The 23076-nt window shown below is 43.2% G+C and overlaps 7 protein-coding genes across 7 annotated transcripts; 4 read left to right on the top strand and 3 right to left on the bottom strand.

The window, feature by feature from the left end:
* Window positions 1-2168: 2168 nt before the first annotated feature.
* On the top strand, window positions 2169-2408 carry FOMMEDRAFT_39159 (uncharacterized protein; the record flags this gene model as incomplete). The annotated part of the gene is made up of 1 exon (XM_007269827.1): window positions 2169-2408. A coding segment is annotated over one exon (240 nt), but the record flags the coding sequence as incomplete, so codon positions are not given.
* A 1995-nt stretch (window positions 2409-4403) lies between these two features.
* FOMMEDRAFT_31108 (uncharacterized protein) lies at window positions 4404-5968 on the top strand (the record flags this gene model as incomplete). Its single annotated transcript, XM_007269815.1, has 11 exons — window positions 4404-4431; window positions 4482-4516; window positions 4570-4608; window positions 4687-4715; window positions 4844-4869; window positions 4928-4942; window positions 5024-5110; window positions 5155-5310; window positions 5475-5574; window positions 5655-5709; window positions 5732-5968. 11 exons carry the CDS (start codon window positions 4404-4406, stop codon window positions 5966-5968), a joined length of 807 nt encoding a protein of 268 aa, XP_007269877.1.
* A 773-nt stretch (window positions 5969-6741) lies between these two features.
* Window positions 6742-7952, bottom strand: FOMMEDRAFT_112918 (6-phosphogluconate dehydrogenase C-terminal domain-like protein; the record flags this gene model as incomplete). Its single annotated transcript, XM_007270083.1, has 5 exons — window positions 7334-7952; window positions 7260-7281; window positions 7184-7207; window positions 6957-7133; window positions 6742-6887 (listed from the first exon to the last, which is right to left on the bottom strand). The coding sequence occupies exons 1-5, from the start codon at window positions 7907-7909 to the stop codon at window positions 6742-6744; spliced, it is 945 nt and encodes a 314-aa protein (XP_007270145.1). The 5' UTR covers window positions 7910-7952.
* Window positions 7953-10523: 2571 nt separating this feature from the next.
* Window positions 10524-12079, bottom strand: FOMMEDRAFT_31106 (uncharacterized protein; the record flags this gene model as incomplete). The annotated part of the gene is made up of 9 exons (XM_007269814.1): window positions 10524-10595; window positions 10732-10772; window positions 10832-10858; window positions 11128-11226; window positions 11286-11417; window positions 11477-11509; window positions 11574-11633; window positions 11689-11818; window positions 12020-12079. 9 exons carry the CDS (start codon window positions 12077-12079, stop codon window positions 10524-10526), a joined length of 654 nt encoding a protein of 217 aa, XP_007269876.1.
* A 790-nt stretch (window positions 12080-12869) lies between these two features.
* On the top strand, window positions 12870-14377 carry FOMMEDRAFT_22906 (uncharacterized protein). The gene is made up of 4 exons (XM_007269778.1): window positions 12870-13156; window positions 13213-13227; window positions 13290-13525; window positions 13594-14377. Exons 1-4 carry the CDS (start codon window positions 12943-12945, stop codon window positions 14218-14220), a joined length of 1092 nt encoding a protein of 363 aa, XP_007269840.1. The 5' UTR covers window positions 12870-12942; the 3' UTR covers window positions 14221-14377.
* A 1538-nt stretch (window positions 14378-15915) lies between these two features.
* On the top strand, window positions 15916-20638 carry FOMMEDRAFT_22905 (uncharacterized protein). The gene is made up of 11 exons (XM_007269777.1): window positions 15916-15980; window positions 16042-16058; window positions 16117-16246; window positions 16304-16434; window positions 16489-16541; window positions 16603-16737; window positions 16795-16845; window positions 16897-17092; window positions 17148-17267; window positions 17316-18838; window positions 18891-20638. Exons 1-11 carry the CDS (start codon window positions 15925-15927, stop codon window positions 20484-20486), a joined length of 4008 nt encoding a protein of 1335 aa, XP_007269839.1. The 5' UTR covers window positions 15916-15924; the 3' UTR covers window positions 20487-20638.
* Window positions 20639-21483: 845 nt separating this feature from the next.
* Window positions 21484-22566, bottom strand: FOMMEDRAFT_160321 (uncharacterized protein; the record flags this gene model as incomplete). Its single annotated transcript, XM_007270082.1, has 3 exons — window positions 21484-21760; window positions 22109-22300; window positions 22394-22566. The coding sequence occupies 3 exons, from the start codon at window positions 22564-22566 to the stop codon at window positions 21484-21486; spliced, it is 642 nt and encodes a 213-aa protein (XP_007270144.1).
* Between the last annotated feature and the right edge of the window lie 510 nt (window positions 22567-23076).

Genomic DNA, 23076 nt, shown 5'->3' with positions numbered 1-23076 from the left:
AATGCTTGCCATTTTCCTTCTAGTCTAGTAGTGCTTCTCAATTTACTTGTACTAAGATACTTGCACTTTAGTATGGAGGACAGTACTATTGTTGTAGGACTATAGTGTACCTTAATACTTACTATATAGAGTATATGTCTGTACAAGTCTTAGGAAGAGGTCTGACCTACTTCTCAGACTTGTGCTGAGAGTGGAAAATGATGATCACTCACTTAAAGCAAATGCAAATTATTAAAAAGACAGAGATGAACCATACAAAGTAATAAACAATGTCTAGTAGTGTTACAAATAGTGATTACTATGATTTGTACAGCTTGTGCAAGTCTTCTTACTACTTTCCAGAGTACTCTCAGGCTGGTACAGTCTCAGACTTGTGCTACAACCTGTGTGTAAGGTAGTAAGGGAAGTAAATTGAGAAGGGCTGATATGAGCTTCAATATTCTTCTACAGTTTGCTGTATAGGCACATATACTGTCACAGTAAGCATATCTGTAAATTACACTACTGTGAGGGAGCACTAACAGTAGTAGTACATATTACTGTATCTAAATCTCAGTCCTAGTCAGTAAAGATCACCAATATTGATCTATCTTGTTGTGAACCTCTGTATGTCAGATACTAGCAAAGCAGACATTCAAAGACATATGTCAGACTAGACTGTGCTTCTCTAACTCTTTAAGATGCCTTCCTTTGTTTGTGAGGCTTGTGGTGAGGTCTTTAAGAAGAAGAATGTATGAGCAATCTATTACAATTATTGTGTTGATACAAGTAGTAGTCTGAACTCTCTAAAACACATTAGAGAGTCAAATAACAAAGTGAAAAAGAGAATAAGGTTAGGTATGTGTGATAGTATCTTAATTCTTGGGCAATGCTCACCATTTTGTGTAGCTGAGACCTAGGCATTCAAAGTGGAGAATAATACTCAGACTGTTCCAGCCCTATTTGACAAGCCTCTTAAGTTTCCTGAAGGAACTAAATGTAAGAAACAACTACTAAAGCAATTTACAGATCTTCTACCATCTACTTCAAACTTGTCTGTACTTCCTACTGTATCTCTTCCACACCTTCTTAAGTTCATACCATCTCAGCTTCCTTCTCTACTGTCTTGAGTCCCCTCTCTGACTCAAGCAACTCTAGAAATTGTGTAAGGAACAAGAAGGAGGCTCTTTTTGTCTGAGCCAAACAAATACAAGTTGCTTCAAGAGTACCCAGATTTGCCAGATGACTTCCCTGACAAGATGCTCAACCTTAAGGACTTATGCAACTTACCTAGACTTTCTACAGGTGATGCTCTGACTCAAACGTCCTTACTCCCCAAACTTATCACTAATAAATATGTGCTGTTCAATAATGTAGCAACTTACCTTTTAACAAGCTGGGCAAATTACAAAGTGAAAGAAAAGACAAATAACAAGCTGGATGTCCTTGTGTACAAAGTCTTACTTTATCCAGACTTCAAGCTATTAGACTTAGTAGACTACAGAGTAAGGTGGGAGAATTCATGTATTGACAGTCCACACTACAATAATGATTCCCCTGAGTCTTCCCATTCTGATGACTGGCACAAAGGATTGGTTAAGATCAAGCTACCTTCTGAAGACAACAAGAAGTAGCCTAGGGGCAAAGAAAGAGCTCCTGAATTCAAAGTCAGGGGAATACACTACCAGCCCTTACTAACAACAATCTTTAAAGCCTTAGACAACCCTTGTTCTCCTCCTTTTCATTATATGCCTTACAGGGAGCTTTAGAGACTAACAGTATGTGTGGTATTAGAGCTGTATAGTAAACTTTCTACTAACCCTTAATTATCTCTCCTCTTCCTTAAGTACAACTCCCCTCCTGAACACATTTATAGTGAACTATATTGCTCAGATTATTGGTTGGAAGCCTACAAAGAAGTACAAAGCTTTCTAATACAAGACAGTACTGAAAACTTTGTACTTCCTCTTATTCTCTATTCAGACTCAATACATCTTGCAAATTTCGGTTCTACATCACTTTGGCTGATATACATGTACTTTAGAGGCTAATCTAAGTACATGTGTTATAAATCTTTGTAGACAGCTTGCCATCATCTAGCATATATTCCTTTAGTGAGTACATTCCTTCTATATTTCTACTGTTCTTTGTGATACATGACTTGACATACAGTATTTACATTGATAAAGCTCCCAGCATCAGTTCAAGATACATATAATAAGGTTTATGGACAATCTGCATCTTTGGAACTCCTCACTCACTTAAAGCACAAACTATTTCAAGCTGTCTTGTCCTATATCCTCTTACAGCCCGAAATTCTCAAGGCATACAGCTCTGGTATTCTATTTGACTGCTTGGATGGAAAATTACACAGGCTCTTCCCAAGGTTTGCTTTTTACTCAGTAGACTACCCTGAGAAGTATGTCTTGTATCTATTTGCTATCTTCTTGTTTGTATACACTACAATCTTCACCTCAATTTATACAAGGATAACTGAACATTGCTACAGGATACTCATTACTAGCTTACATGTTTTAGGCAAATTCTCAAGCCCTACAGATATTATGCTAACCAAATTCAACCATATACTTAGTACCAGAGCTGATCAACAAAGACAAACTTGCAAACGTATTAATGATACAGTACAGTAAGAGAAGATTTCTAGGGCACAACAGTGGATTTTTCAATTAGGGAAGCCTGTAGAATCCACCTGGATAAAAAATCTCCTTAAGGACAGATCCCTCATACCAGTTAATATAAGTGAACTGTTGCTATCCAGGCAATGCTCCTCATTACTCACTTATCTTATTTTTATAGAATGCTTTTTCTGTACTTTACAAGCACAGATTCAATTTCTTTAACTTATTTGTCCTAGACCCTATGTACAAATTTGAGCTAAGGGTATGGAAAGCAATATTTACCTACCTCTTACACATTCTTTTTGTGTAGGGAGGAGAGAGCATACCAATGCTTAATAGAAGGTAAGTATCTATGTTACAGCCTCATCAATTGCCTTACTGTTGTCTATTTAGATATATTCATTATATTTTAGGTATCACCATACTCCTACATTCAGAATGGATACAATCTGGCGATTTTCTGGAAATACATCTATAATGAAAAACATTACAGTCAGAGACTTCAAAGATATTCTACAGGTAAGTGCCTCCCTCAAGACTATTAATATATATGCACTACAATAGGATGTGTATTACCTAGTGTACTATACTGGCCTTCAAGGATTTACTGTCAAAGAAATATAATAAAGTGGTCCTTGACCTTTTATTCATCTTAGCAACCTAGTATACACTTACAAAGCTCTACATTCATACAGAGACTACAGTTCAGTTCCTTGAGGAGACAACAACATTGCTAGGATACCAGGTATAATGCTTCAAGAAGACTGTATGCTTGGCCTACAATACACACAAACTCTCAAAGGAGATTGCTGCTCAAGGACATTGTCAAGCTGCCCTACTCAATAAGGGTAAGGCAAAGGGACTGGACACAAAAACAATCAGATCTAGTGTGAAAACTAAAACACTCAACATTAATATACTAAAATTTTATTCTCTTAGTACATATGCTTCTGCCATTTGTTGATTTGGTATGACTGATTCATACAGTATACAAATTGTTAAGTGTCTACTTTACAATATGCTCTCCATACTTATCTTGATTGTGTATCTTCACAGGGGGAGTCTCAGCATAGGAGACTCAAACACATGTATGCTAGGACAAACAAGTAAGACACTACAAAGGCAGTTTCACAACTAGAGGGTAGGACTCACAAGATATGTGAGATTAATTCTTGTATTAGCCTTAATGATGGATCTGGGGATCCTATCAAGCTAAGGGATCTTGAAGTCCATTATAACATGGTAGCATTAAAAAAGGATTCTATCCATCTTTATTAGTGGCTTTCAAATAATAATTCTGACCCAGCTTTACAGGTGAGTACATTATCAGTCTCCTCTTTCTATTTTACATATACAAGTACTGATGCATTACACACTTGCTAGAATTTCCTACTGAGTCTTTGCAGGCACCTGCTTGGATGCATTCTCTCAAGACAGGAAGACAAGGCCTTCACCACAGACAAGCTATACAGTCTCTGTATAAAAAATGACAAGCTTTTCTGTCTCAAGGTGCTATATATCAATTACACAACCTACAATGTCAGGAGAGTCTAAGAATCACTCAGTAGTGATGAGAATTCTCCAGACAGAGTAGGTACATAAATGGGGGCGTCAGCTGAAGTCGTTCCTCACCCCCTTGAATCTGGATCAACAGGAATGAGCGCCGCGATACTGTCAGTAAACAACTCGCTCCTGTTCTCGCTAACAGGCACTACTTTATGTATGTGTTTGCGCATATCATAGCTTGAACCGGCTCAAATCAAATCAAAAGATCCGCAGGCCGCAATGACCTGTCTTTTAACCTATGATGCTAGTATGTAAATTGTGCATCTTTTCCATTAATAATCCTTACTTTGAGTCTAGTTCTGGGCTTTGTCGATGAAAGACGACTTATGTGGGTGAGTGGGATCACACTTAATCAGACATCAAAGCTAACACATGATATTCAAAGTCCAAACCTCTCAATTCAGGGAAAATATTGTATTTTCTTGTACGTAGCTTGTCTTTTTTTATTACAGTAAACTCACGCACACGAACGTCTAATTGTCCTATTTCTGCTTTTTTGCAGATTAAATACTTGACCGTAATATTCTCCGTGTGAGCCAGATCAATCTTTTTGTAACCCATACCTCTTATTCACGAAATCCACAGCTTTTCTGCTTCGGGTATATTTCTGCTTTCATGTCTATATTGTGTCCTATCAATGAGAATGACAATTGAACTAGTGTCGCTCTCTTCACCCTCCACAACTGTATGTATCATATGTCCATATTTCTATTTAGTATGTTATAACCTACTTTGATCCTTAGCTGTGCGTACTCAGTGTAGGTTGCCCAAGCGCACTGACACGAGTAGACATTACCCATCAAAAAATATAGCTGTACGGCTCTTGTTTTTCATTTCAGTGGAAATATTAATCCTGTTCTTGGAAGGCAACCTAGCAATTCGAACCCCTTGGATTTCGAGTGTTATTATAACAATTCTCACAGAAGGTAAGCCATTAATATGTGAAACATTGTTCAGATATTATTAACAGCACTTTCAGTCACTCTCCAACTTCGACTCTATGCACTTTACAAAGCTAGAAATAGTATGGCTATTGTCCTTGGAGTCTCCTTGATGGCGACCGTAGCATCAATGTTCGGTGTCGGAATTGCCATTATGGTCAATGAATCTGGTACCTTACTTGAAGGTCTGTGAGGCTTCTCACCGAGTTATTTGCGGACAATGTGTACTGATCTGCACTAGATACACATACAGGTTTACGACGTTGTGTTGCATTTGATTCTACTAATGACCACATTGGATACTGGATTCCTGCACTAATCAATGAAACATTCCTATTTGGACTTGCAGCGTACAAAGGCGTGGATATTTTCCGAGAGAAGAGGGAGCTCGGCATTATTAATCAGCTCGAGCTGTTCCTTGTTAAGGGTTCTGTCATTTATTTTTTCATGTAAGTTCATGTATTGACAAAAGGATTATCTTACCAATTACTTTGAACTAGAGTTTTTGCTGTACTCCTATTTACCGAAGTGCTGTGGCTAGTTGGTGGGGTATGAATATTGTCCATACTCATAAACCTGTTACAGTATGTGCTGATATTTACTCAGGCTAAATATGTCCCGTTTGCAACTGCAATTACTGCCCCTATTGCGAGTCTCATGAGCCAGCGCCTTCTTTTGGGTTTACGCGACAGATACGGCAGGGCGCATTCTAATTCATTCAGTACACTACCGGACTTCGTTGCTCTGCAAGGCCCAGAAGCTCGTATGAGCATGGGAACAGGTCCACGTATCAACACGCCTACTAACAGTGAGGCCGACTGGCTTATATCATTCAGCGAATAGGGTGAGCTACAGAATGATTTCGGACTGTTCTATCTCCGATCTGACATTGTCTCCTTGTACAATAGAGTGTATATCAAGGGTGTACTTTGCACATCTGCTGGTATCTCAGTCAGTCGATGTAAACAATATTAATGATTAGGCCATTGTTATAGTTATAAAGCTCATCACTACTACCATGTACTGTGTAGTCATCTAGTTTAATTATTTATATATTGTAATCTCGCAGATAAACAATCTCCTGAGATATCTGGAAAACGTACTTTAGAGAGCTAAGCATCTCGAAACCATGTCCCACTAAGGAGAATTGATGACTCACATTCTATATTCTTGTAGGTCTCCAATAGATTTAGATGAAATCAACACCAATAGGGTTCTCTTCATCATCTGTAGCTCTGGGCACAAGTTGTGTCCTAGACAGCTTGATATACTTCGGTGAAGATGAGACAGTTTTTTGTTCATCTCAATCCAACACATTTTAGCAACGTTCTAAAACCAAAGGCGGAACATAGAATGCATTTCAATACAAAGGTTAAGTAATGAATGAGTGTTATTGTCACCTTTTTTTTCAAACCCAGCAAGAAAGGGTGAAGGATCAGGTAAAATCATCCGTCAATGAGAACGATAGAGCAAGCAAGGGCAGACCAGGTTTCATTAAAATTATATTGCTATTCAAACTCTCTAAAACCAACTTCAATCCTTTATTTAGCTATCTAACTATTATTACACACTTTTTAATCATTGACTACCTCTTTATCATCCAAACCCACGCGTTGTCACTTCGAACTGGCCTTAGAATCACTTACGCGACGTGCCTCCCCAGCAAATTCTAACAAAGTTCGGACATCGCCGTTGTTGCGTCCATTCTCTGAAAGTTCGTTCTCAATGCGTGCGTACAGGCTTGCAAGGCCGCGATATGCATCTCCAGGTGTTCCGCCCTCTTGCTTATCCTCTGAATTCGCAGAACCGTTTGGAAGAGACGAGGATCCACGCGAGCCGATCCCTGAGTCGACGAATGCCGCGATCTCCTCCATTTCGCCAACCCACCGGTATGCTTTTGAAATCATCGGTGGTATTGACGCGCCCATACGTCTTAGTAAAATGGGCTGACTTTCGGAGAGCTCAGATAGTAGTGCAGAAGCCGTTTGTGGTGAAGCAGCATGCGCGGCTAGATAGTGTCGTCAGCATGCATTATCAGAGATTTGCTGAAAAATATACCTAGGATCATTGTCGAGAAGAGACCTATTTGCAAATATTAGCTTGCGAGATTTTTTAATTAAAACATATTCTTGACCTGTTGTGCCCTTCGTAATGCCCTAAAATAAAAAGGTCAAGGGGCATGCACCTTATGAACACAAACAAGCTTACAGCGTAAGACATCTTCAAAGCACTCGCGTCTCCCACCCCACCACCTTCATTACCTTCCTCACCCTTCAAAACACGTATTTTTAGTCCGAGCTCGTTGAAACGGTCAAATCCGTCAAGATGCTCCGTATCAGAAGCATCAGCGCTCGCGTAAATTGTTGGATCGTAACCGTCGCTCGGCGGACCGCCAATAATTCCTGCATCTAGAAATGCAATCCCAGTCCCGGAGAACAGTGCGGAGATGTTCTTCACGGTAGCAGGAGACACTGCATTACAATCGACAAATACCCGAGTCGGCGTTCCACCCGTAGTAGATCGAGACTGAGATCTTGCCGCGAGGAAGGACTTTGCGAAATTATGTGCTTCGCTTGGAGGTAAGACGCTCAGGACCCATTCCGCATTAGATGATATCTCAGAAAGAGGTAAGTCAAGCATCCCGGCCTTTCGAGCGCGATCGACTGTAGCTGGTGATCTTCCTGCCAATGTTGTGTACACTGTACATCGTCCTATTGAGACTAGTCGAGCGCCTAAAGCGGCACCCATTGCACCTGCAGCTACGATAGCAACTGTCGGCGGCATCTTGAGACGTTGCTTGAATGATTGAGATGGCGAACGAGAGTGCAGATAGCCTGCCGCATCGTGCGAAGAGTCAACGCAGAACTATCGCTTGATTCGCGCGATCGTCCAATTATTATCATGTCACGTGCTCTGCACGTCTCGGAGAATAGGACAATCCATCTGTCATTATCAGTGTTTGCGTGATTTTAGTCCCTTTGTTAGGTACTATACGTGTCAAGACCTGCCAGCGCAGATTCCGGAAAATAATGAGTAGAGCCACGAACTACTAGTGAAGTTTGAACTTGCCATATAGGTGGTGCCGCTAAAACAGGGAAAGCGCTAATCACTAGATTAAGAAAGTTACTTAAAGCAATTTATTCTCCTTAAGTACACTTTCCCAATAGCCAACAGTAACCCAAGCTAGTGCAATCATTATAAATAAGCTTCTCGGCAGAGCTTCTCCCTCCTTTCACCTTACCAGCAGCAATGATTTTCCTGCTCCATGGCAGTGAGGTCGCGCTAACGGATACCCATCATCATGCCCGTTGTACGTGCTTTGATACATCCTATCTTGAACTGGCTCATATCGGTACAAAAGATGCACAAGCTGTAGTAACTAGTCTTCTCGCCTATGATGCTAGTGAGTATCCTGTCCAGACTCATTGTCAACAAATGTTTATTTTGCTGTAGTCCTGAGCTTTGCTGACGAAGGCCGACTTGTGTGGGTGCGTGTAATTATACCTAATCAACCAGGAAAGTTAACGGCTGAGATTTGATAAATCCAAGCCTCTCAATTCAGGGAAAATACTGTATTTTCTCGTACGTAGCATCTTGTGTATGAAATATACATCTACCCATTGCATCTCTACTCTTGCTTAGACAAAATACTTGATTCTGATATTTTCTGTGTGAGCAGCACCATCTATTTGCTGCCTAGCCATCTTATCTGGCGAATCCACAGCTTTGCTGCATCAGGTGCATTTTCTGCTTTCATCAATATATTTTGTCTTATCAACAATAGTGATTGTTGAATTAGTGTCACTCTCAAGCACGGAATCTGCAATCGTATGTACTGCCTGTCTGAATTTTATTTAGTATATAATAACCTTAATCTGAACTACAGCTGTATGTACTCAGTATAATTTAGCTAAACAACGACACGACTGAACAATTTCAACCGGAAAAAATATAGTTGTATGGCTCTCAGTTCTCATTTTCTGTATACAATATCCATTTTGAAACTTTCTTGCTTGGAAGGTAACCTAGCAGTTTGCAGCCCTTGGCTCATGAGTATTATCATAACAACGCTCACGGAATGCAAGCCTTATATTACATGAAGTATTGACCAGATATTATTTACACCACTTGCAGTCACTCTTCAACTTCGGCTCTATGCACTATACAAAGCTAGAAAGAGTATAGCTGTTGTCCTTGGAGTCTCCCTAATGGCAACCATAATATCAATGTTTGCTGTAGAGATTTCCATTATGGCCAATGAATCCGGCAGTCTGGCCTTGGTTCGAGACAATAGTCTGTATGGCTCCTAAACAGGTTGTTTGTAGGCAACTTGTACTGATTAGCAGTGTACTAGATTCGCAGAGTCCTGTACTTTTCTGCATTGTATTTGATTCCAGCTATGACCATATTGGATTCTGGCTTCCTGCACTTGCCAATGAAGCCTTCCTATTCAGCCTTGCTATTTATAAGAGTAAAGAGATTTTCCAAGACAAGCGGGAACTCGGGTTTATTAACCAGCTCATACTGTTCCTCGTCAAGGGCTCTGTCATTTACTTTTTTATGTATGTTGTATGTATTGAAAAGTGGACAACATCACTGACCTTTTATGAATCAGAGTATTTGCAGCACTTCTTTTCACTGAAATACTGTGGCTAGCGGGTGGGATATGAATGTTGTCCACTCTTATAAATGTGTCACAGAAACTGACGGGTTGTGGTGACCTTTTTTGCTAGATCGTTTACATACCACCCGCAAGTGCAATTACTGCCCCTATTGCAAGTCTCATGAGCCAGAGCCTTCTTTTAGGCTTGCGCAACAGGTACAGAAGGGCAGAATCAAGTTCGTTTAGTACCCAGCCGTCTTTCGTAGCTATGCAAGGCCCAGAACCCCGTATTAGCCTTGGAACAGGACCACGTATTAACACGCCTATAAACAGTGAGGCCGACTGGCTTATATCATTCAGCGAATAGGGAAACCCATGGGGTGATTCCGAACCGTTCGACCCCCAATCTAACGTGTTCATCGTGGACAATAGCGTGTATATCATAAGTGTACTTTGCACATCTGTAGGCATGTCAAACCGTGATCTGAACAGTGGTTAAAATATCACCGGGCTTTATAACGCCCGCTATTAGTATTTTGTATCCTGTTTGATTGTAACCTTGCATATATATTGCTTTTCAGAGTTTTTATAAACGAAGTTTTAACATGCTGGGTATCTTGAAACTATGCCCTTTAGAGAGTTGATAAGTCCGGTTCAATAATTTTACAGGGTCCCAAAATAATTATAAGACATCAAAATCAATAAACTCTCCTTCAACATCTATAGCTCTGACAGCTAAACTGTGTCTCAGACAGTTCGATATGCATCGGCAAAGATGAAATAATTTTCTGTTCATCACTCCTTCCAATCCGACGCATCTTTAGCAACAGTCTGCAAGCTAGGATGGAATGAAGGACGCGTTCCAAGCTGAAAACGAAAGCATCAGTAAACTAATCTTAAAAGTTAATTTTGTTCAAAACCTTGCGAGAAGAGCTATGAGATCAGGCTAAAGAATGTGTTAATGAGAAAATGGTTGAGAAAGCAAGAACAGGACAAGACGTACTGGTGCGGTGAATACGACAATTATATTAACTAATGAAAGGCCTATAGACGAGTGCATATAAGGCGAGTAATATTAGAAGTCCGTACACAAAGGTACACACTTATCAGACAAACATAATAAAGAGATCCTAGAAATCCCGAGAATAAAGATCAGCTATATCAGATTACATGAGGATGCATCTATCCGCACCGTCTCTGTACACAGCATTATACAAGGCGGTTCTTCCGTGAAATTGATCTATTCTTTCAAATGAATGATTGCGTATCATGTAAATCATGCATTCTTACACGCCTGAATTGCTTTAATAGAAACAAGGAGAAGTGCACCTATAGTCATTAATATTGTGTTTCCGACAAGTTAGAGGGTGTTGTTTAGATGAAATACAAATACGCATACCGGCTTCGAGAACCAGAAGGAGAATCCAAGTTACAGAAAGCAAGGACGAATCCACACCTGTCAAAATGCAAGTGTTCGATGGCTGCGTAATCAGTTCATCTAGCAGAGTTAATAAGATTTGCTACTTAATCTAACACTGTAATAGTTCTGGGACGTACATTTAATTTTGCTGAGGAATACGCCTTCAACAACCAAGTTTGGGGTAATAGTTATGAAAGCCCAAAGCAAGAGCCCAATGCCCATATCTCGGTTTTTATTCCACAGTGCCCATGTACGCCAGAGCAGTACAACTTTAATTACGGTATCTGATCAGTAGCATTTACATTGCATATAGCAGAGTTCAGCTTACGTTCTGTGGCAGAGATTCCTATAAGGTACATCCCTTTGATTTCATCGTTATGAGTTAATCCTTTGATGAAACAATTACAGTATTTTCGTATACATACAGCCTGGGTATGCGAAACCGAATCTACATTGCTCAATGTTTTGTGGTGGTGCCCAATGATCTGTAAAGAAAGAGAATAAAGGGATTGTTGTATGCATGGGGCCACCATTACGTACGCCAGAGGACAACTGGCATATCTAGGAAGGGTCCATATCGGCTCGCAATGAACAGGATTTTCGTAAGCGACCATTCAGAGCACCATATAAGATCTACCTCCTGCTGGAGGTTGATTGAATACTCATATGCCTTTGCAACAATTCATTTAGTGTTAACCATAGACAACATGGAAAGGTATATCTCACCTGAATGCACGAGCTGGCAACTGGATGAATAGGTCATGAGAAATGAAGGTTCGGATTTATCACGGTAAATACGTGCGATCGAAACTCTGGATTCAATTTCTCGTTAGGAACTCATAAATAGACTCTGGGTAGTTAGACAACCTACCGTTGCGAGGCGATTATGCTGGACAGCGGTTACGAGAGAAGCAAGCTGATCGTTTGACATATCAGCTAGAAGGAAGGAAGCCAAATGAAGGCGAGTAAGTCGGTTTTTGCTTTATACATTATTGCTTGAATTACAGGAGTCAAGCAAGTGAGCGCTGATATTCTCCATTGCAATCATGGCGCTCATGGAGCTGTATATGGTCACACTCCGACGGCGTACAATTGCCTTTATATTTTACACATACTAGCACTGAGCTCATGGTATTTCTGAAATGAGAGCAGGAGCTGAGATATTCATCGTTTAGTTGTCGTGTGATGTAGGTATGACGCTCTCAGTTTGTTCATTCCCTCTCGGGAACTACCTCGGGTTTTACCGAAACCCAGATACTGCTCTCAGTCTTGTCCAGTATACACATAACACAACGCACGGGTATCAAATCAGTTTACTACCAGCCTTTCTGTGGGCTATCTACTCTCGTCACCATGTAGACTTAGATGAATATTGATATTAATGTCAAGAACTATAAAATACCGTGAAGATAGGCAATGGGAGTGAAGAGAAGGCTTTGTCCTCAGATTACAGATATTATTGATCTGAAAAATATTTTTTTCGGACAGCGTGTTTTATGTACAAGTGCCCGAGATAGTGGAAAGAAGGCCGTCATGCGTACAATAATTGTTTGAACAATAAATGCTTCCTGTCTGTCAAACGTATCAGTTTCCATAGAAGGAAGCGCCGATCATGCGCCATTACGACAAGCGCGACAACAGTCTCACAGCCCCCGTCGACTTCTGCCGTACCCACGGATGCTGCGCATGCCCACCACAATCAAGGCGGCGCGCCTCTCTTCTTTCTCCCTCCATCTCCTTGTCGTTCTTCTCCACCTCGATCATTGATAGCCCCCAGACGGCTTGGCTCTAACCATGTCGACTTCTTCAACGACCTCGACCACTGGGTCGACGAGCTCGGTTTCGAGTTCTTCGGATGCCGTGGCTTCATCGCCGGGGGCGATGACGGTCACAACCACTATGTTTACGCCCAGTACGACAGGCGGCCCGCCTACAAGACCTTCTGATCAGGGAGGAAATCAAGGAGGAGGAAATCAATTTGCATCTTCTGCGGCTTCAAACTTGTATCGTACGTTTCCTAATCGTATCTCTGGCATGACGTTTGTAACTCATCGCATGTCAAAGTATATACTTTCTTAGGTATATTATTTTAACAGAGGTCTGACATGCTAGGTAGTCTGATGACTCTGTCGAACCTCTAGCCACGCTTGTACTGTTACTTTTAGTCTCGGGTGCCGTCATAGTCCGCTCAATAATGATCCGAGTCAGAGCCCGCCGTGCAATCGAGGAATCTATCCGGAATGGAACATATGTTCCTCCACCACCTCGTCCAGGATCAACAAATGCACCAAAGCCAGTATTTTATGATGCGCATCTGAAAGAAAAGGACATGGATGTACTTACAGATGAGAAGAATGGGAAATGGGACGGCGTTGTGGTATGCATTCACTTTCCTCTACTACATTTCAGAAGATTAAGTATAAACTTATTTGGATGATTATTCAGCCGGTTGCCGCTGTTTTCGTTCCATCTACTTCTCAACCTACTTTACCGCGCCCTGCAACATCTCCTCAATCAACAACTCGCACGAATCGTACCGCAAGTCGGTTTCGTATTCTGAATCCATTCCGAACGGTGTACCTGCAAGATATCTTGGATGAACTCGCTTCACGAGACCTTCATGCGCGGATGGCCCTGCAACAACCACAGCAGCCCTCACAAGCCGAGCTCGCTGCAGCTGCTTTCGACGCCCCTTCGCCGCCGCCTCCACCTTCTTCTGGCGATGGTGGTAACACTGAACAGCCAGAGATAGATCCTCCCTCGGCTGTGCGTGTAGCGGTGCTCATAGCTATGCCCGACCCAGCCCATCCGACAAATATCAATTTACAACATGATGAGACACGCTCGCAATCGTCAGCAGCATCGGGATCAACTTCCTCGTCCAATAAAGGAAAGACGCCTGCTTCCTCTGAATCTGAAACGGAGACTACTACCCCTAAGCCCGATGAGGAACCTGAGATACCTTATGTTGAGTTCGGTATTGCAGACGTTCCGTTGAGTACACCTGCGAAATCGGTATTGTCGTCGCCATCTTCATCTTCTTCGCAGGTCCAGTCTACTGGCACTGACTAGTTCGGTTTGGCGGTTCGGGGGTACGAGTTATTGTTGTATTTTCTTGTGGACAGTTGTGTTTTTTTGTGGGTGTATAATGTAATATGCTGTATTGCTCTGTACCTACTTAGTTACGAGCTCGTATGCTTTATGAAAAGGTGGAAAAAATCACTCGTATATATATAAAATACATAATCTAATTTGGGCTTTCATTTTGACCTTCAGATAGCACAGATCATTGGTTCAAGGTCTAGCTCTAAATATTGTATTGTGAAATGCTTCGACTCGGGCAGAGGGAAGAATGTAGAGCCAACTAGGATGTGAGGTGTTGTATGTAGAACGCAAGACGTTAATATTAGTGAATCAAATGGTAGCAAGCTAAATGCATGAGATATTGGTCTGTATTGTGACGCCAAGTGGCAACGTAATCTGTATGCCGAAGTTGTTATGAACAGCAACAGGGAAATAAGCAGGGCAAGCAAAGAGAGCGGTTAAGTTAAAAAACGTAGCATTGCAGTTCGGGAAAATGCCGTCGGAAACTCGTATAGTTGCCGCCGTCCAAGATTTTTCCCTAGTGCTAATATTGATCACAATCACTGCATCAGCCAACAATGCTGTACAGAGAAAGACCAATTCTATTTCAAATTTTCAGCACCACAGTACTGGTAGTAGTCTGGTGAACTCTGACAGGACATTAGTCACATCAACTCTGCCCGTTAACATGCATCAAGTTCTACCTTCACTGCCCCCTTCAAGCGCTAACAGTTTTCTTCTAAGTAGACTCTCAGCACTGGATTGGATTAATCCCCGATGGGTACAGAATCGTGTCCGCGTGTAGTAAGCCTCTCTCAAAGGTCACATCTGTCTAGCCTAGTATATACTGCTGAACATTTGTGATGCACATAGCGGTGCACTAGTGGGCGAGCTTCTCGAGGCACACGAGGCCTGGATTTTGGGCACTGCATATGCTCCAGACGGAAATAGGATCGTGTTGGGCTCTGATGATGGAACACCGATGTTCATTGCTGGGCCCCTCTAAGGCTACATAGCACATTGGCACGATCAAGAGCGTTGTTTACTCTCTGATCGTGTCAGGCTCTTGTGACGGGACACTACAGTTCTAGGATGCACGAACCAGCGAACGTATTGGTGAGTCCTTCAGGTGTCATCTCGTGGATATTCAAGCCGATGCATGTTCTCCAGACAGGATCAAAACCATCTCTCGGCCTGATGACATTACTAGTACGGTGAATCTCGGACGCGCATCCTGGAAAGTCCATCAACGTGCCTCTTTGTACCTACGAAATCACTGCTTCGCCTGTCACATACTCTCCTGATGGGAACAGAGTTGCTTCTGGCTCTTGGAATGGAACAATACTAGTTCTGAACGGAAGCTCTTGTTTTCCCAAGATCAATCAGTTCGTGTGTCTTCTTGAGATTGTGATTAGCAATATCAATCTTTTCATTGTACACAGCCTTGTATCCATGTGCCCCAGTTGTCGTCCATGACAGACACTGCCCTCCTTGTGTTCTATTCTTGTGATTACATTTGATTCCTTCCAAATACGTCCTCTGCATTGTAATATTCATCAATCGAAGTCCTTTAGCCATTCGATCTGACAATGCCACAATACGTATTGTTCACACTGCCTCCTCAAGTCGCTCTCTCCTTACTCTTATCCACTGTCATCTCAAGTTTGAGACCTGGAAGAGTGTCTGTCCACCATGTCACTTGTTCGAAAGAAGCCCTCGAAGGAGCTCGTGGACGACGTTGCTCCTCAGTAAGCATTGCGATCATTGTGTGGATGTTTGTCCCATTCCCTTACTCATTTGATTGTACAGGGCAGTTCATGTTCGAAGTAATATGCTCTCACACTTCTCAAATTCCGCACGAGACTGAATTCTGTCTATCAACAGGCATCCAAGTCGACTACAAGGATGTCCAGAGGAAACGTCCTGTCACAGTCGAGATCAAGACCGACAGTGAAATGTTGCATCGATCGTGCCGATATGGACGGAACGAAGCCATCGATTGGAATCCAGATATGTCAGTACCAATTTACTATATCCACATGGAGTTCATATGTGCTGATGCATTTGCCAGACAAGTTGCGCTTGGAATTCAGCTTGTCATTGTTATCCGAGAATGTCGTCAACTTCATTCAGACAAGGAAATTGTAATTCCGATCATAATCACTGATGATCTAATCATGAAGCCAATTCTTGACATCGATGGTAAGCACTCAAGGTGATTTCCTTTTGCATACAGACTAAATCAGTGTCTAATAGAGCCCAATGGCAAGAAGATATCTTTGAGAATCTATTTTGAAGCAGCTGGACCGGTCAGAAATTCTCAGCAACTGAGCTTTGCTGCACATCTAATTGACTGATTATGATTGACAGTTTATCGATTTAATACGTCGCCTTGTGGAAACGTCTCAGAGCAAGTTAGGAAGCATGAAAGAGTTCATGAAGAATGTTGGGAAGGCATGCGAAGTCCTAAACTATATTGTCAACACCATGGAGCTTGCATCTGGTGTAAGATTCGAGTTTTGCTCCTTTCTGGCAACAAGTCTGTAACTTTCATCTTGTTAGACGCATCCCAGTGTTGGTACAGCAGTGTCAGCTGTGCGAGAACTTTATGAGGTGATACAATATTTATTGCGAAAAACAGCCGTTGACGCCTATCTTCTCTAGAAATGCAAGGATGTAAAGGAGTGTTATGAGGCAGCAGCATCTCTGATGGCGGACGTAGCGTCCTTCCTCCCCTTTGTCGAAGTTCCTCAAGCTCGGACAAGGTCTAACATTTCCAATGAGACTGCTGACAAAATCCTTGAGCTTTTCGAGAAAATTTCAAGAATGTTAATCGAGTATTCGGACAATACAGCGATAGGTAACTTCCTGTAACACGTTCATCTGTTTTTGTTCTGATACATTTCTCTGATAAGGAATCTTTTTACGGAGCCGGATTGATGATGTGGACGCTTACAAAGAGGAGCTCAGACGATTGAAGGAGACATTCGATTGGTGTATAAAGACCGAAGTGTGGAAAGCAGTCTTAACGACAGGTTATATTATCACCTATTACGATTGAAATCTCACTAACGCAACCTTAGAGAAGCACACTGAAGCACTTGTTCTTGACAAGCTACAACCAGTTATGCAAGCATTTTATGAGCGAGAGAAGACCTGTTCTGAAAGGACCAGAAAAGAGACTCTTCAGGCAATAGAAGATTGGTCGACATCCGACTTAAAACTGCTTTGGCTCCATGGACCTGGAGGTGCTGGAAAATCAGCCATCGCGCACACAGTCGCACAACGATTCCGCGAACAGAAGCGCCTCGCAGGCTGCTTCTTCTGCAACAAAAATGACGCGAATGCGAAACTTCGAGACGCAAAGAGCATCATGCCAACGATTGCAAGTCAATTTGCTTCATGGCATGCTGACTATCGGTCCATCGTTGTTACTATGCTTGAGGGCCAAGGAAACTTCGACCTGCATGCAGGGTTGCAAGACCAATTTGATCTCCTTGTGAAGCAGCCCATTGCTCTGTCGTCCGCTCATATGCCTCCGAAGCATAGGCCGCTGATCATCATTCTGGACGCACTTGATGAGTGCTGCGAATCTCAAAGCTCTCGACGTTACTTAGCTAAATTCGTCAAAGACATCGCCAATGTCGCACCATGGCTTAAGGTTTTCGTTAGTAGCAGGAAGCTTCCAGAGCTCGAAGACTGTTTCGGGGACAGTGATTTTAAACATATCGACATAAGCAATCCACTGGTCGATTTGGGGTACGATGTAGCGGCGTACGTGAAGTTTTGTTTGGGTAACAAGAAATGCTCCAACGACCATATCGACTTGCACGAGTTCAAAGCACACCAGCTCCTTGCTAGGATTAGGGCAGCATTTATGACCTTAGATCCAGGCGTGGACGTTGATTTTCTTGATTCAATGTCTGGCCAGGCCATTGTTGACAATCTTCTCCGCATTACTATGGAGAGTATTGTGGGGAGACGAGAGAGTCTAGTTTCTGATGAGGAGACAATGCCTGCAGCTCGAGCTGTGCTTTCACTTATAATCCGCACAGGTCCAGAATGGTCATTAACAGGAGACATGATCCTATTTTGCCTGCAAGACGATTTACCCAAATTCACAGCCCAGACTCTCAATACTGTTTTAGCTGCTGTCCGACCCTTACTGTACACAGGCAATAATGGCACAATTCAAACTTCCTTTCCGAAAGACATGGTCCGGGATTATGTGGATAATCAAGGCTCTTCCGGTCGCTTCTGGGTTGACCCGAGCGTGGCCCACATGAACTTGGCCCATGGATGCTTCCACGTCTTACATATGCAGCTTAAGTTCAATATATGCAGCCTGGAGTCGTTACATCTAAAAAACGAAGATGTTCCATACTTGAGCTCGGTAGTCGAGGCGAAGATTCCCGAGAGCCTCCGATACAGCAGTTTGTACTGGATGTACCATGTTTTGCAAGCGGAAAACGACCGAGAATTGCGAAGTCCTGTAGTAGAGCTGCTTTGCTCACCCAGGGCATTATTTTGGATTGAAGTCCTAGTCTTATTAGGCTCTCTCGAAAAGGCAAAGGGAATTCTATTACAGTGTATTGATCGTTTTAAGGTGAGATAACCTTGGCATGCTGTTTCATCGTTTCTCATCTTTAGACCGTCAGGAAGTAGACGAGATCGCTCATGCTGCGACCGAACTGCATGGCTTCATTTCTGCCTTTCACGACGCGATTGCTGTCAGCACGTCTCACCTGTACGTCTCTGCGTTGATGTGGTTCCAACCGGACTCCCTGGTAGTGCAATGCGCGAGTGACGCTTTCATGGGACGAAAGTCACCTCTGTCTGACGACCCTCCCCAGCACATACCTCTGGCGAATACCTCCAAGAGCACCTTGTTGAAGAAAGTCAACATCTCACGTCTCAAAGGAGACACAAGGAATATACGGGAGGCTAAATACACGCCAGACAGAAGAAAAATCGTCTCCTACTTGGATAACGGCATGCTGCAGATATGGGACACCAAAAGCGGAGAAGCCATCGGCGAGCCTTTTGAATATCACGTGCCTGCAATACATGCCATCGCCTACTCGCCCGATGGCAGCAGAATAGTGTTGGGCTATGACGATGGAAAACTGCGAATTTGGGATGCACATACTGGTTCACTCGTTATTGAGTCTCAGCAGCGTCACAGATACGGGATCAGCTCCATTGCATATTCACCCGATGGGACCAGAATCGTGTCTGGCTCTGATGACGAGACACTGAGAATGTGGGACGCACAGAGTGGCGCGTGCGTTGGTGAGCCTCTCACTTGTCACACTGACTGGGTGAATGCTGTCGCATACGCCCCAGACGGGCGTAGAATCGTGTCTGGCTCTTACGATGGAACGTTGCGGATCTGGGACGCACAGAACGGCGCACTAGTCGGCGGGTCTATCAGTGGACACAAGGACTCGATTTTTGCTGTTGCGTACGCTCCGGACGGCAGCAGGTTTGTGTCAGGCTCCAAGGACAATACTCTGCGAATATGGGATGTGCAGAGCGGTGAGCCTATCGGCGAGCCCCTCAAGGGTCACATCGACTGGGTCAGGAGCGTTGCTTACTCCCCGGACGGGACAAGGATTGTGTCTGGCTCCGATGACGGTACACTGCGGGTCTGGGACGCACGAAGCGGCACGCCGGTTGGTGAGCCTCTCAGCGGCCATAGTGGCTGGGTCTGGGGCGTTGCATACGCTCCAGACGGGAGCAGAATCGTCTCCGGGTCCCACAACAAGACGCTGCGAGTGTGGGACGCACATTCCGGAGAACCCATTGGCGAGCCTCTCAGCGGTCACGAGAGCTGGGTCGTGTCTGTCGCGTACTCTCCTGACGGGAACAGGATTGCTTCTGGATCTTGGGACGGAACGATACGAATTTGGGATGCTCACACTGGCGCTTGTATCAAGACGATGTTCCCTTATGAAAGTCGATGGGATCCCGATGCACAGTGCTTCTTAACAGTCGCCAGCAACCTCCGTACTTTTTTCATCGCACATACCACCAATCCATCCACTATCCCAGACGACGGCTGGGTTCGAACACTGGATGGCAGCCTATTTCTGTGGGTCCCTCTCGAACATCAACGCAGCATATGCCATACAGGCCAAGTCCGCATTCCGAACAACAAGGATGGAAAGGTCATGTACATGGACTGGACGAAGATTCCTCATGGGAAGGACTGGGCGAAGATCATGAGTGTTAAAGGATCGGATAAAGATTAGTTGATGTTGTTTCTGTCATTCAGATGGTATTTTTTTGGTCTTATTGCTTGTGCTTTCTCTGTGTTCATGAATCCGAATTGGTTTCATCATTTATGTAAACTTGTTTTACTCAGAAAAGATCATTTCAACGAGGTAATCCAACTTTGAACGATAAATTATTGTGAAGCGGGTCCCGAGGTGACTATATGCAAGACCTTTCGCCAACAAAGTCTCGGGGATACAAACAGCATTAGCAATGTCAGAGGTATTTGGCACACTAATGTCCACTGTGCATGGTGAAGGAAATACAAGAACGGGCGATGTGCCATGTGTAGGCGCAAATTTTTAGGGAAATGCAATGCATATTTACCTACATGAAAAAATGGAATTTACATTAACGCTTTTACGCTCGACAGCCACAATCGAGTCGAACCGTTATGCCTTCATTTACATGTTAATCCCTTGTATTTTGTCTTCGAAAGTGAGACTTGTTAGGACAGTAGAGAACTTTGGGACGATCGCGTTTTAGTTTGCATGCCTTTCAACCAACATTGCATCATTCGCTTTTCTACCCCAACTCGCAAGGCCTATTTTTTTAGATGTTCATCATAAAAGACCATTTACAACGAAAAGCCGGTATATCCTATTGAGATTAGATGAGTGAAGACGCGACATCGCCCATTTTGGTGATGATTTCCATTTTAATCCAGACCATTCTCCTAATTGAGCAGCAGCATATTTAAACCTTTCAGCCGCCGCTCGCATCACCTCAGTCTCATACCAACGAACTGAGGTGAGTATTATAGAACTGTTCTATGTCCCATATATTTCTTATTTACTCTCGTTATTATTTCATGTAGTATTCAACAGGTAAACTACATTAATACAAGGAGTCTCGTACCAACGAACTGAGTATTCAACATATCCAACAAAATTAGAACTGCATGCTAGACGGCGGAGGGTTTCCACCCATCCCCAAACATACGTCTCAAACTCGTAAGCATATCTACAGTCCTCGTCAACCAACAGGACTCTCTCCTCCTCGTCCACCATGCTTTCTTCCAAAAATCCGAATACAATGTTCGGTCTCATACTTCTCGTATTTTACCCCTTCATTCCGTGCTGGAAAGGATTGGAAGTAATACCATTGATTGTCGCGGTCATCCGGGTCGAACCTCCGGTGCCGAGGAACAGAATGTAGTGGGGCAGCAGAAGCATTAGAATTGCAATGCCATACAGAAATGAAGCATGAAGGTTGTAGGAGGAAGAGCTCGTTGATGAGCGTTTGACCTTTTCTGACAAAGGTGTGTTTGTGATCGTGATACGCGTTATAATACCTCTCCAGTTATTTCGCAACTTTGGAATGACCGCCGAAGATCGAGCCTGCGAATGTGCATTTAGGTGTATCATTACAAAGGTAAAATAGGGATACACACCTTCTGAGAATTCATCATCTACACTATGGGACCAAGACGCTCTATCCATAGTTGCATTTTGCAATCGGATAAACGTAACAGTTTGTCCGTTTTCATTCCGCTCAGGATTTCACTACCCTTCCACACCTTGTACAGATGTGCGAGATCAGGCCAAGACGAGTATACTTGTTTTTGCCTAAACAATCCCACATCGTACAAAACGTGTACTGGATATCATCTGCACTCGCCCTCCCGAGCGACATGTGTCCCTTTCTCGCAACGAGACTGTACAGAGCCGAGACAAGTGAGATCAGCTTTGCAGCCCATACAGTGTGTAGTTGTGGGCCGTGATGGCGGTCGTTGCGACCCCAAGAATGTATCTTCTCGTAAATCTCCTTGCAGCCTTGCAGAAGCATTATGCTAAACACAGTTTCGTATTGCACGTCAAAAAAACGATGGACAACCAGTATCGGTAGCACGAGCAGTCATCACTAATCAAATTGACTTTCGCACTTCCTAGAGCGAATAACGACGCCTGTATATTTCTGCGTATTCCAAGGTCTTAGTGTGGTATGGTTCGACTTGAACAGAGGAAAGAATACGGAGACAAGTGGAGTGTGAGGTACCGCATCATGTGTAGAATACGAGACATTAGACGATGAAAGTGGTGGAGGGCCGAATGCCATGCTGGGGAAAACGGAACTATTCCGCCTTGACGTCCAAGCAGCCAAAGTTGTTTTGTTGCAATACAGGCAGAGGACTAAGCAGGTCAAGCAACTTGAGCAGGAAAGGCACGGAAAGTACAGCACAGCATGCAATCAGTCAGAGCATGGACACCATTACAGAGATTGTGCAGAAAATGATTTCAGCACCTGTGACATTTGAGATGCCTTCTGAAAGGTATGAAAAAAGAAATCCAGCATACCTTCAAATCAGACCGCGTCGACCCTGTCTCTCTGCCTAGCCTTAGAGCAACATCTATCTCCTGTCAAACAAACACTCCTTGCAGACTAGATGTCACACATGTAATCTGGGATGTAGAAGGCGTGGCATGCGTCAGTGAGGCTCTCAGAGTCTTACAGGCCATGGTAGTACACTTCAGACAAGCAGAGACTTGTGTCCGGTTCTTATGGTGTAACGTTGCTTACTTAGGATGCGCAGAGTGCAACACTAGTCAGCGAGCCCCCCGGGCTGAG

Source organism: Fomitiporia mediterranea (genome assembly GCF_000271605.1).
Source record: "Fomitiporia mediterranea MF3/22 unplaced genomic scaffold FOMMEscaffold_11, whole genome shotgun sequence".
NCBI classification, from domain to species: domain Eukaryota; kingdom Fungi; phylum Basidiomycota; class Agaricomycetes; order Hymenochaetales; family Hymenochaetaceae; genus Fomitiporia; species Fomitiporia mediterranea.
The sequence above is the reverse complement of the archived record's forward strand: the minus strand, read 5'-3'. Positions and strand labels throughout refer to the sequence as shown.